Here is a 14,120-nt window from a genome sequence, read left to right on the forward strand (position 1 = left end):
CTAATAGATTTATTTAAATTAGGCAATATCCCGTAATTTTATGAATGGTCCATCTCCCTTTCTTATCTACATGTGCTAGATCTTTATATAAAATTAGAATGCTAAACTCTACATCCTAAATCTATGCGATTGCTTCAAAAAAAAAAAACAACAATAGGGTAAAAAATAACTTATTAGTTATTACCCCTTTCCATCGAATAAAATTTTTTATGAATATATATTTTTTATTCAATTAATCTCGATCTGCCGTCGTACGGGTTACGAAAAAGGCTCTTGTGGGCCATCTTTCGTCCACTATCGGCCCCACGCCAACACGTCGCCGGCTGCCGCGGCCACAGGAAAGGCTATACACCCGTGGACGCCGTCCTCGACTTCTGGAATATGATTCACCTGCTTTAAGCCTGCAAGGTCGGAGCCCCACAATCTCTTGAACTTCCTCCCCCCAACCGGCATCCCTGCTTCCATCACCGGCGGTGATCCTATGCGACGATCTTTCGAGTTCGCCGGAGTCAGCTACCCTCCTACGTCGGAGATGTCTAGGGCATCAAACGGTGATCCCGGCGCAACGGAAACAAGGGAGAGGGCGAATGAGCTGGAGCTGGGTCTGAGTCTCGGCCGCGGCGTAAGAAGGATCATTACGGCAGAGGATTTTCCTTCACTGAGGTCGCGGGATTCGCCCATATCTTCCAATTCCTCTGTTTCATCTTCTTCCGGCGGTTTGGGGGATGAAGCGGATCAAGGCGATGGCGGAGGGAGCTATAGGAGAGCAGATGCGATCGGTTATAACGGAGCTCGATCGACTAACTCGCTGAGGTGATCGATTCTTTGGGTTTCTTTTTTAAGTTTGAAGCATTATTTCTATGTTTTTTTTTTTCTTTTTTTGGATTTGTGAAACGTGATATATGAAGTATATTTGTTTTATAGTTCATATGGAAGTTGATTTGTTGTTTATTTGATTGGTTTTAAGTGATTCATGTATCTGTCAGGTATTTCGTTTGATTCATCTTATTCTATTCTATTAACCGTGTTTTTCTTACATCTTTAAATAATAATTTTGTAGATAAAAAAAAATTGGCTCGGGATTTCCTGACCGAAGTCTCCCTTAAAGTTAATATAAGGCCTTTGATACTCATATAAATATCAATGGCTGGATGACAATTAATTTTGAACTAAATATAGTAACATCCAAATGCTTGATTATTTGATGAATGAATTTAATGATTAAAACAAAATCATTCTCGCAAGTCATGATAAAAATTGATCGTTTTAAATAAGATGATCTTGTTTGAAGTAAGATGGTATTGAACCAAATGCATTCTATATGATAGATAACAGATGTTATCCGTATAACATGAATATCTAAATTATACTGCTATTCAAATACCATGTTAACAAGCAATGATGTTTTCTCTTCTTTTTCTGTGGTCAAAAGCGCCTTCTTGATCATCTTGTTTTGTGCTGGAGAAACATTCATTAGCCTGTTTTAAAAAAAAATTTACTTTGTTCTTTTTTGTTCAAATCCATCTGGTATAAATTATTGTCTAAGTGATAACTTTATACTTTTCCAAATGTGCGTTTGCTGTAATAGAAAATTTACCTTTCAGATACTCAATATTGTCTCAAGAAGTAATACTTATGTTTGGCACTAAGTTTGTATAGAAATAAAATGGTGAATGGCTAGTTTCCCAATGAAATGTTTATTAAGGATTTGCATTTGGGATTTAGAATATAGTTGGAGCTGCTTTGTGATAAGGAAAAAAAAACGACAAGGGCTGTTTGAATGAAAAAATTGCACAAATTTTTCCAACAACTTGCTTATTGCCTTATAAAAGTGTTTGTGCATGCAAACGCACACATTGGGATGCACTTTTGAACATTTTCTATTTATGTTGAAACTATAAATTAGATTATCATAAGCTTAGGTGTATGCGGGCTTCTAAAACGCTTATGAGCTTCAAGCCTTAAAAAAATTTTAGGATGAAAAAGCAGCATGGGATTATGAAGACATATTAGTCTACTTTCCACAAGATTTATCCTAGATTTAAGGTTAATTAATCAATTTTTTTTAGTTCTAACAAACTTTTCTACCAACCTAAGCCTCTTTGATTAATTATTTTTTAGGCTCAAGTCAATAACGCCCTCAATTAACGATGTCACATGAGCTCTGAATGGTGGTTAGAATTTTAGTTAATAATGGGGGGATAAATGATCAATATGAGCAATATCCTATGGTTTTGTCATATTTTGTTGATTTTGTTTAATCTAGTCTACAAACAATAGAGGGCCTAAGCAAATTTATATAATTGGTTTATTTAGCAGTAATCGAGCACCTCCTATCAGATGTCTTGAGTAGTCCAAAGTTGATATGTTTTAATTTTTAATGCTTCCAAACATCATTTGTGGTTGTAGTTCACATCAATCATTTGACTTGATGGTGGTGTTTGAGGGTCCCTTCTTTTTCATTATGGTGATTAAACCACTTAGCAGACGAAACTACATCTTACATATGGGCTATCTTAGGAATGGAGCCCCAAGTTGGCTCCAGTTTTGGGTTATGAATTAAAAAAATAGAGGAATATCTTGAGCACAAAATGTGCCGAATCGCTAAAGTGATAAGATTTGTTTTCCTGATATAGTATTGCAGTTTTATGCAAATGAATGTATCAATTATCTTACAAAGCACGAGCAACTATTTTGGATCCTAAGGCGCACAATGCAAATCAATGTATCAAATCAGTCTTTGGAATCTCCACAATGGGATTGGAATTAGGTAACCTCTTGTTAAGCAAGACCTACTAGCACAATTATGTACCCATGTCACAAAGCATCCAATAAATTTAAATGTACTATAGATTTGATATGTTCAAGTAGACCAAGTGATGCTGAATATATTGATCAAAGGCATCTTTGTCATCGCTGCATCTTTTTTATTGATGTCAGCATAGATTTCTTGTACTTGACTCTCAATTTTGTACTTATGAGATTGTATATATTAAGTGGCATTAAGTTGGTGAGGAGTGGTTGTGCATATATTTTGAGTTTATTTAATGTATTTGGGTCATGGTTCTTAATGGGCCTTAATTTCTTATTCGGTTATTGGGTCATCCAAGTCAATTCGATGTAAAATTCTTTTTCTCCCATGCTTGGCCACCCCCATTGGCCGTCCTCACGCTTTGAGTGTTCATTAATTTTCTTGTGGAAATCACCACATTTTCTTTTCATTTTCCTCTTTATCTTCTGGTTTTTTACCCTCCACTTAAATTTATCCTCTTTCTCCTTTATTCTAGGCCACCCTTTGGTCTTCTTTATATTATTTTTAAATTGGATGGTGGTTGATAATGCCTCCATTCAATTGTACTTTTCATCATGAAGGCTTAAATGAAAGAAAGCTTTATTCCACTCTTCTCTTGTATACTCCCTTTCCACGTAGAACGATTTCTTTAGGAGAGTGTGTGATAATCCCTCATAAAAGGAATTCCAAGGTTAGCACTCATAATCACCACAAATAGCTACTTGCAACTTGAGTCTTATAGTTATTTGGAATTCTCGTTAAGATGTTGCTATGATGTCCCTTTACTTTTTCCTTTTTTTTTATAACCCTCAAGATCTTTTTGTTAGGACTTTAGTCTAGACTATGATGTCTTTGTGTTAGTTTAGGTTTGTGATAATTTGATTACATTTGTGATCTTTCTACTAGCTTCTTAGTTGTTTTTAGCGTTTGGTTTTGAACTTTTGTTAGATGTGATGAATTCATATAAAACTTAAAATCTTCTCTTTCTTGTTTTTTAAAATCCTAAAAAACTACGAAAATATTTTCTTTAATTTATTTAAAGTTTAGTTTGAGTTTTTAGTTAAGTTTTTTACCTTAATCTTTGATAGAAACTAAATCCATTTTACTCAAGATCACATTAGGATATTTAGTCTTATCATGCATCGTTAGAGCTCAAATTTTTAGAGATGGCTTTGTGCATCTTTGACATTTTTAGAGATCAATGGTGTATCTAATTAACTGATTTAGTAAACACCATATGTTGTGATTAGGAAATCCTTTGTGGTTGTTGTAGGTGGGATCTTGTATTCTAATCATCAAAGACAATTTATATGAAATTTAGTGTATGAGAATAACTGATTAGAATGTATCATTATTTTCAAATTTATAAATTATTTTCCAATTTAATCACCAATTAAAACTAGCATGCTATAATATTTGATCCTCTAAGTAGTTGTTATTTTTTGGCTTTTTTGGGGAAACTTCAAAGTTTAATATTGAGTATTTTTTTTTTAATTGTTCGTGGATAAATTAAAAGGATTTAAGTTAGGTGCTTTGGTGTATGCTATTTGCAGATATAATTTTCAGAAGTGAGACCTTTTATGATGTAACTGAGAGGTTAAATAAATGGAGAATTTTCCTAAAGTTTTGGGGATTGGCATAAATAGAATAAAGATTGAGTATAGGATATACATTTTTAGAGGGTATATTGTTTGTAAGTATCGATTAATATTGCTAAAATACAAAGTAATACATATGTGTGATATATTCAAATATATTTGATCAATTATACAAGCAAATATGAATATCAAGGACAATGCACTATCAGTGTTAAAAAGGTATTTGTTAAAATGAAGGAATGTCTCAACAATTTAATGTTATAAAAAAAATATCACCAAGTACTTGAGGTAAATTTTATTGAACTCAACTAGATTAGTTATGATATATGAAGTGACGGTTGGGCAATAATGAAATCATTGATGAAATGAATCAATTCGAGCCTGGAAAGAATGAGAATGTTGAAATTGATGTGTTATACAGATAGAAAGGATGATTTAGGAGTGTGATTCTATTAGAGATTTGGTGGGATTAGCATCGTTCGAAATAACAATATAACTAAACTTAGTCTTGTGTTTTGGGAATTTATGCAAAGGAATGTAGATAACAAGCCAATTAGGTGGGGCGAATAGAATCAGCGTGGAGGTGATTGGTAGGAAAAGATGTTCAATCAAATCTAATATGGATAAAAGTTATCCAAAAAAATGCACAAAATAAACTTGTCATCTCTTATAGCACTGAACAAAGAATGAATGGGGAAGAATAATTCCAATGCTGATCAAAATAGTTGGGATATGCTGAAGATGATGGTTTTATAGTGTTCTCCCTGTTCTCTTATACTGAACCATCAAGCTGCATGTATTCATGCTCGAATACACTCTAAACTAATTAATTTCAATCCTTTGCTCTCGCATCATTTTGGATTTTTTTTTTCAATTTTATTGTAATATTTCCTTCTTATTATTGCTATTGCAAAAAGTAAAAAAAATTGCATGGATATGCAGTCATGCATACAAACCAGCATGTGCATGCTCATGCACCCACAAGTGATGCACTATTGGCATTTAAGCTTCATTTGGGACGGCTTTCTTACTGCTTCTTAAAGCAACTTTGTAGTACAAAAATTTTAATTTTTGTACTAAAAAATTGCTTTAAAAAGCAGTAAGAAAGCTATCCCAAATGAAACATTAATCTCTCTAATTTTTGTTTTTACACCTCCAATTTCTCTGCAGCCACAATCAAGTTGTGGGATGGCCTCCAATCAGAATATGCAGAAGGAACAATTTAGTTAACACATCTAGAGTTGCCAATTCTGTTGAAAAAGCTACCACTCACAAGGAAATTTCTCAAAGTTGCAGCAGCAATGCTGGCAAGAAAGGCATTGGGGGTAATGATGGTGAAAGAGAAGCCATTCATGTTCGGAGATCTCTCTTTGTTAAGGTGAATATGGATGGAGATCCTATAGGACGGAAGGTGGATCTTCATACCCATGTCTCTTATGAAGCTCTTGCTTTAGCTCTTGAGGCCATGTTTCACAAACCCACTTTCTCACTCAATGCTTCTGCTAGTGAGCATCTCTTCTACGTTGTCTTCATGCATGCTTTCTTCCATTTGATTCATGATAAAAAATTATGATAAAAAATTATGCATTTTGTTGTTAACAGATGGAATGTTCTCGAAACTTTTGAATGGTTCTTCTGAGTTTTCTCTCATATATGAAGATGAGGATGGAGACTGGATGCTAGTTGGAGATGTTCCTTGGGGGTAAGCAACTTTTTTTTTCTGGTATGATATGCAAGCGATGCCTCAAATGCTAAATACACTTCAGTTACTTGAACCAAATTATGTTTTATGGCTTTCTTCTTGTTCAAGTTTACATCTTCTGAAGATGAATTTAGCCAATACTTCAGCGTCAATATCAGTGGAACTTCATAATCAACTTATTCTGTAAATCTAAAGCCTTGTGTGGCTGTTTTATCTCCGTGGAGAATGCTATCTTTAGATTTAGGCTGGGTTTGGGATAGCTTTCTTTTTGCTTTATAAAGCAGCTTCTTAGTATACAAACTTTAAGGCTTCATTTGGGACGGCTTTTTTACTGCTGCTTAAAGCAGCTGTCTAGTATAAAAATTTTAATTTTTAAACTAAAAAATTATTTTAAAAAGTAATAAAAACTGTCTTAAATGAAGCCTTAAGCTATCCAAATACTCCTTAGTCTGAATTATTTATCTTATATGCTATCGTATGATGTGCTGAAATATCTGGAATTTTGTTATGAGTAATGTATTCTATTTACAGATTACTGTGGACATATTGATGAGCTTGATTGCTTGTAGGCTCTAGCATTTATTTTCTGTCTTGAAGTAACTTGATAGGATTTATATTGATGAATGAATGTTTTTTCATGGAACATCTAATTCTTTACTCTAACATTTATCCATCTTCTTAGAATGTTCTTGCGGACTGCCAAGCGACTTAGAATTATCAAGACGATGGATACCTGTGGCCATGGTACGTTCATCTGTTGTTGAACTTTGAAATCTCCATATATAAAGCTAATAACTGTTTTTTGAAAATTTTCTTAGTGGTACATTTAAATATATGTTTTAATGTCTATGGTGTTCTTTTCGTTTAGATCCTTTTAATCTATTTTTTTCTATTTCATGTTTGATTTAGGAATGATTGAATTTTTTTTCTTACGAAGAAGAGATATATGAGTCTCAATGATAATTTGATGAATTTTTCTTTCTATTTTTCACTAAGTTTAAGAGGAGAATTTTGAATTAAAATATATATATATATTTGTAGCATTTTAATTTTCCTTAGAATTATCTTGGAACCAAACAATGAAACAACAAATATGAAATTGTAAAGAGAAATAAATATACATTCCAAACTGAGTCTTGATCATATTGAAGCCAAACACTTGGGGGCTTCATTTGGGATGGCTTTCTTACTGCTTCTTAAAGCAGTTTTTTAGTATAAAAATTTTTAAACTAATTTTTTTTAACTAACAAGTTACTTTCTAACCCAACTCTCTCAAACCAAATATACCCTAAGCTGACACCACCTACTTCCATTTATGCAGCTTACACTTACGAAAAATAGTAAGAAAACTGTTTTAGAAAATAGTAAGAAAGCTGTTCAGCCTTAATATATGTCTATGAATATTAAAGCTAAATGCTAGTTTCTGCTTAGCTTTTGATTCACTTTTTGACATAAACTGCTGATAACAACAAAAAAAAAACAAGAATTATGTCGAATGCTTTCTTCAAGTGTGCCAAAAATTCTTTCAAAATCTTCAATTAATTCTACCGAAATTTTGTTTTTCTTATGCATTATTTAATTATAACACAAGGATAGAGGTAAAATGGATTGTTTTCTGCTATTAATATCTATACAAAATATTTAAATCTGCAGATCAATCAGTCAATCCAGAGCCCTGGCTATCTCGTCCGATAAAGTCCAGTGTTCCACTGTGAAGCTGAGCCGATGGAGAAGATCGCAATTTGCTCGTTTTTTGGCTTCTCTTCCTTCTTCTTTTTCTTTGTTTAATTTAGAATTCAGCTGGTCGAGTGTAAATTTTTCAAGGTCACACGAATGTTAGAAAATGGCAGCTTTATATAAATATATATATATTGAAACTCTTGTTCCAAGTCTAAAGCTTCATTTGAGACGGCTTTACTGCTACTTCTTAAAACAACTTTTTATTACAAAAATAAAAAATTAGTTCAAGAAGCCGTAAGAAAGATATCCCAAATGAAGCCTGAATGTAATTGAGCCGTTATGTTTCGCAATCCAGTAAGAGTTTTTGTTTTCTAATTCTTCCATTTATGTATGTATACTTTTTGTTTAAAAAAAAATATTTAAGAGGAATTTTTATTAGAATGGGTTTAAAATTTGTTGAAATTATTTTGAGATTTGTTCGTTCATCTGAAAGCAAATTCAATGAAATTGTAACATTTCTGATTAAAGTTTTCAGTTTATTATGAAAAACTTTTCCTTTTTTTTTTTTAATATTTTAAAGATAACTTCAATGATGCTTGTAAGATTTGAGAAATTATTGCATGATAGGTTTATTAATCAAGATCAAGGATATTACAAAGGAGGACGCTGATGTTTTCTTGAATCTTATCTCTCTTATACCCTTTAATTGCATAGATTTTCATCAAAAATTCTCTATTCATATATTTAGGCTTTTTTTTTGCACAGTTTTCTTGTTTTTTAAAATAATTTATTATTATAATTTTTTTAGTTTTTATTAAAAAGTTTTTAGAGAAGCAATAAAAAAATTGTTCCAAATAATTTTATATATAATTGAATTCAAATTCTAATTTATGTCATATGAAAATTATATACAACAACAACATGAAGCTTTAATCCACTATGAGGTTTGGCTATATAAAATGTTGAATCTTTTTTTTCATAAGAAAAAATATAATATAATAATTTTGTATATATGCAAATTAAATTAAATTATATATATGTAAATTAAATTAAATTATATATACATATGATATAAAAAAAAATCTTTAATTTAAATAATAATAATGACATGCACTACAAATTAGTTAAATATTAAAATACTTTTTAAAAAATAAAACATTACCATGAGTTTATTGTCACGAGCTATTTGGTTGGATTAAATAATGAAAATTTTGATGCTTGGTTTGATGAAAAGAAAATATAATATAAATCACTCTAGTTTATTTTTTAGTCAAACCCTCCACCAATAGCACCAGCAGTCGTCCTCCCCCGCCGGCACCCTCTGGTCACCAACGTTGGTCGCAAGCCACCGACCACCATTGCCATTGGCTGCTCGCCTCCACTATCGCCTACATCCACTACCACCAACACCCACCGGACACCATTGCCACCACCCTTCGGCTATACCACCACCATCGCATGTAACACCCATCGCCGACCTCCGCCCACCGTCACCCTCCTGACCATCATCCCTCGTTGTCATTATTAAATTTTATACTATATTTATTTTATTTCAAACAAAATAAAAAAAATAATTCACATATATTTAGTTTATAATCATTCAAAAATATTCTTTTTAGGCAACATTCATTTTATGCATTTTATGCATCATTCTTTTTTTAACTAATTCTCTTTAGGATCCATTCCATTCAGTTTTTAAAATATCGTCTTATAATCATAATATGCGGCTTTCAAAATTTGAATTAAAATTAAAAATATTAAAATAATAACATGCTTAGGATCTTTATTTGGAAAGCCACTCGTTCTGTACCTGGATTGCACGAATCTTGACGTTGGTACAGTAGTGTGGACACGAGGGCGAAGATGGTCTCATAGCCGGGAAGGGCAGCGGACAAGGAAGTGGTTCCGCAGGGATTCAGCCCGCCACTGGGGCATAGATTCTGCTTAGAAGGTTGTTTCTATTGATTATTTATTTCTTCTTTATCATTTTAATTTTTTCGAAGATTATGTTCCTGTTAATGTTCTTGATGCGGTCCTTCATTTAAAAAAATTATCGTTTTTGGTTGATTTCGCTCAATTTGGTACTTATATTTGTTAGTTTTTACAAGCTACAAGTATGATGCGCTGCTAGTTTTTCTCCCTGGATTTCTGCAACTGTCAACCCGTTTGTTTTCCTTTATTATTTGCCCTAATCATTTTAGGTTTGCTGGATATCTCATCCTTATTTTTCGGATTTGAAAATTTTTTCTTGTTTTTTAAACAATCTTCTAGTAGGGATGATTACGGTAGTGTTTTTGCTGTTTTTCCCTTGTATTTTGCTATGCATTTTGAGTACTCGTAGTTTCTGAAAATTTATGCTATCAATTCCAATAACTAGTTAACTGTAAGGTTTATAGTATTGGTACACAACCCTACTCATGTATCAGGTTTGCTTACAGAAATTTTTTGGATTGGATATTGACCAACTGCAATATTTTTGCACGTCTGTATATTGAAAAGGATGGATTCTGATATGGTGATTGAAGTTCCAGACACGCCTGAGAGGGCAGCACTTACTCGTTCGGTTAGTGAATCCTCTTCACGTAATTGTGGAATCAAAGATAAGCCATCTTCATCCAATCAATATTTAGAGCCAAAGCCAATGATCAGAACCTACTCTCGCCAAATGAAGAATTGTGGTCCTCATGATTTTAATGGTAAATGTATAGCGCCAGTGGATAACGATTTTCTCTTCTCGCAAGCCAGAATAGCTCGAGTTATCTCTGACATTCCTGCTAATAGAAAAATAATACATTCAAGTAATTGTTCTCCTAAACGCGGGCAAATTGGTGGCTTGAATGAGAATGGGACAAATCCAAAGGCGATTGAGTTGAGTCAGGAAAGTCCTGTTAGATGTAGGAGCTCAAGGAACAAGGAAGAGAAGCATCTAAGCTGGCAGACGGGAAGAAATCAAATTACTGGTTATGGTAAACTTAGTGTAAAATCTTCTTCATCAATGGAGGGCCTTAGGAAAGACAGGAATAATGCAGACAGCTCTTTAAAAGAATATGTTAGCTTCTGTACCTCAAATGATGCAGAAAATGTCAAAAGTCACGCGACCGCGGTTTCAAGTGGCAAAGAAAAGATGATTGCTCAACAAGATAATTCACGAACTAGAAATGAACAATTGGAATCAAAACATCCTGAAATTGGTCTCACACAAAGAGATGTGCAGCAAAAAAAGCTATCCAATGGCAACAACAATAGCCAAGCTGAGCCTTATTATGAAGAGCTTAGAAACCTTGCCAATCAAGGAGCGTCTTCATCTCCTATTGTTACAAACTTTGATATCGAAATAGGGGATGGACCAGCCAAGGTTTCTCAATCTATCACCAGGCAGCAGAATTACAGACGCCAAGAATTGGTTTTGCATCCAAAAAACACTGGGCATAGAAGGCTAGTACGTAATGGGTGCATTTCTCCTTTTAACATAGCAAGAAATAAGAATGATGCAAAGGCTAAAGGGATTGAGGAAGGACGTGTCATTTCTAGCAAAATACCTATCAATAACTCTTCTAAATCTGTGCATCATTTTAGTTTTGAAGGCAGGACTACTGATAAGGGGAAAGGGAAGGAAGTCATGAATGATGAGTATTTGGCTAGTTCTCAACATGCTGTAGTTGTACCACCATACAGAAGGTATGAGCTATTTTTCTTTTTTATTTTCTTATACTTAGTTATTATACTTAATTATATTAAGGATGCATATTGCATTTTGTTTTTGCTTCTTGAAATTGATGTGCAAAATAACCAAAATTTTATTTATTTAGAGACATTATGGAATGTTTGCATTCTTTTTTTGGGTGGCATTTGCTTTTAGTGCTTTAAATTTCATATATTTTTGTCCCTTTAAAGATAGTTATTTCTTCTGGATAATGCTACCTTCCCTTTCTGCTCTCCCTAAAGGCATTATGAATTTAAGATAAATTTCTTATGGAAATTACTATATAGAAGTTTGAGTTTCTTTGTAATAAGATGGTAGAATTTTGACAAAGGGTTGCGTAGATTGTTTGTTAGGTAGTCATTGTTATTCTCATGGTTATGACTTCAAACAGAGGAATAGTTTCTCTTATGTGCAATATTTTTGTGATATCCTTTAAAGCTTTTCTACTATTCAAACAAAGGCTACATATTTCTACTCTTCGAATCCCATAATAGCAATATTTTTGTGCACTTAGGACTACCATGTGGTATGCTAGGAATTTTGATTTATTTCTTGATATCCTTTAAAGCTTTTCTATATTTAATCAGAAGATTTATTTTAATATTTTTTATTCCATATGGCGGAAGTTATAGGATGGTTTATTCCTATAAATTCTTGAAACAGTGGAGTTACTAACATTACTAAACTTGCAAGAAGAAGAAAAAAGGAGAGAAGGGAAATGATGATTAAACTTTCTACACTTTTAGTAGAATAATATGCCACCCCTTTGTTTACTATTCTCGGTTTTCTCTCTTAGGTGTCCTTTCCCTCTCGATCTACATGCCTGTTGTATTACCAGTATGATAGTTTTGAACAAGGAATTTTCCTTCTTATTTTCTTTGACCTTGAAGCAAATTCAAGTATTCCACTGAAGTTCTTCTTACTAATACAGATTGCTTCATCAATGTCCAACTCTAAACTATTTTGATTCTCGAGATGGTAATTCCCCAAGGAAGTCCAATTAACAAACTTGACAAAGATAGGTCTTTTAGGTAAAATTAAGGATAATAAGTTTTCCTCTTCATTTCACTAACTAGTGCATTCAATGCTTTCGGTAAATGAGCCTTTCATAATCTAGGTTTTAAGCAAGCATGCATGTCTTTGGGTTTCTTTATGGGATAATGGAAGCCTTATGAGATAATGTCTTGTAGATATGACTGGATTAATGTGCCCCCCCTATGAATTTCTTGTATATAATTTTCATTGAGTGGGAGAGATGAATGAAGGGAGATGCTTATGGAGAAGTATTTAAAGTAGGAGTTCACATCTTATGCATTAATTTCTAAGAATACTCTTAGAATTTGATCCACCCAAAATTGATGTCTTTGGAGTGAATACTTAAAAGTTTACTTAGACTCATTGTTAGCTTGTTTAGCTTAGTGAACTTACATTTGTAAAGCGTCCAACATTTAGTAATTTGCTCAATTTAATATTTGAACTCTTACACCCCCCCCCCCCCCCCCCCCCCCCCACAATTCATGACAATATTGAAGGATCCTCAATGTCCACAGCATCTTTGGGCTACTAATTTGACATAGTTCCACTTTGGATTTGATGACCAGATGTTTCATATCTTTAATTTGAGTTATTAATCCTAGTCTTGAAATAAAATTACCTAACATCGAGTTTAGCAAGTTCACTATTTAGTGGCATTTGGTGTTGAACACTTATGATCAATTACGAAATCTGAAGTGAATAAAAGCTAATGATAATGATGCGGACATCAGATCATGGAAAAGTGTATCAGCGACAAGGACGATGATCTACGGCTACGAGCGCATCTCTTTATTTCTGATTGATATATTGCATTTTATTATTAGTGTCCTTTTCCACTTTTACCCTCACTTGAGGACTAGATGCATGTAACCCCAAGGGGGTAATTTGGTCTTTTGTTTTGTTCTTGTATGAGGGCCTATTTATAGCCTTCTTTTCCCTCTTATGAAGTTAATGAATAAATTATAATTAAAAATTCCTACACGTGTTTCTGTGGAGAGTTGTGAGATTTCTAAGAGAGAACTTTGGTCCAGTCCCTTGGTGAAGGGCAAGAGGATCACCCACTAACCTTGGAAGAGTCCGGGTTCGTGGCTTTCTTGTTATTCTTCATCCTTTCTTTCATCCTCCCCTTTCCCCTTGCCGTTGACTTAGGGTTTTCCAAACCCAAAACTGCCGGCCTCCACTTCAAGCCCAAGCCCCACCGCCGACCAACACTCCTTCCCCTTCCCACCTATTCACCGATGGGTTGATCCACTTAATTCCCACCACCACGCCTCCAAAACCCACAAACCCTAACCCTAATCCTAGCCTAGCTGCCAACCACCCCATCTCCCTCTTGCCTCCAAATTTCAAATCTCTCCACTACTTCTTTCATTTTCCATACAAATCATTTTGGGAAAGCTTTCATCCCAATCAACCAATCAAGATTTGAAATTCGAATTGTTTCCTAAAATAAAGTTCTATTTTAGGAAACTTATCCAATCAAATCTAAATCAAATTTGAATTGGGTTGGAATTAATTTCCCCTCCTTGATTTGGAATTCCCAAAGAGGCAAGCCATTAAAAAATTTCCCCCAATTCCCCTTGGTGCCGCCGGCCCCTCCTAGTTCCCACC

General features: G+C 33.7%; 2 protein-coding genes across 6 annotated transcripts in view; both read left to right on the top strand.

The window, feature by feature from the left end:
• Positions 1 to 389: 389 nt before the first annotated feature.
• On the top strand, positions 390 to 7,972 carry LOC110115072 (auxin-responsive protein IAA11). Its single transcript, XM_020848197.2, has 5 exons — positions 390 to 813; positions 5,560 to 5,894; positions 5,992 to 6,091; positions 6,774 to 6,835; positions 7,745 to 7,972. Exons 1-5 carry the CDS (start codon positions 482 to 484, stop codon positions 7,804 to 7,806), a joined length of 891 nt encoding a protein of 296 aa, XP_020703856.1. The 5' UTR covers positions 390 to 481; the 3' UTR covers positions 7,807 to 7,972.
• A 1,592-nt stretch (positions 7,973 to 9,564) lies between these two features.
• The window catches only part of LOC110115076, a 30,055-nt gene continuing 25,499 nt past the window's right edge, over positions 9,565 to 14,120 (top strand). For 3 of the 5 annotated variants that reach the window (XM_020848202.2, XM_020848205.2, XM_020848206.2), the window contains exons 1-2: positions 9,565 to 9,722; positions 10,210 to 11,449. In XM_020848202.2, coding sequence (XP_020703861.1) covers positions 10,272 to 11,449 — 1,178 coding nt within the window. In that variant the 5' untranslated portion in view covers positions 9,565 to 9,722; positions 10,210 to 10,271. Of the gene's footprint in view, positions 9,723 to 10,197; positions 11,450 to 14,120 lie in introns of all 5 variants that reach the window. The other 2 variants (XM_020848203.2, XM_020848204.2) reach the window with 2 other exon arrangements.

The sequence above is a fragment of the Dendrobium catenatum genome, unplaced genomic scaffold, assembly GCF_001605985.2.
Source record: "Dendrobium catenatum unplaced genomic scaffold, ASM160598v2 fragScaff_scaffold_1338, whole genome shotgun sequence".
NCBI lineage: Eukaryota > Viridiplantae > Streptophyta > Magnoliopsida > Asparagales > Orchidaceae > Dendrobium > Dendrobium catenatum.

What these genes read in the sequence shown, in the direction of transcription:
- LOC110115072 (XM_020848197.2), top strand. Translation starts at nt 482, where the DNA reads ATGCGACGATCTTTCGAGTTCGCCGGAGTCAGCTACCCTCCTACGTCG. An exon ending in CTCACTCAATGCTTCTGCTA is followed by an intron (nt 5,895 to 5,991) that starts GTGAGCATCTCT and finishes TGTTGTTAACAG; the next exon opens with ATGGAATGTTCTCGAAACTT. An exon ending in GATGGATACCTGTGGCCATG is followed by an intron (nt 6,836 to 7,744) that starts GTACGTTCATCT and finishes TTAAATCTGCAG; the next exon opens with ATCAATCAGTCAATCCAGAG.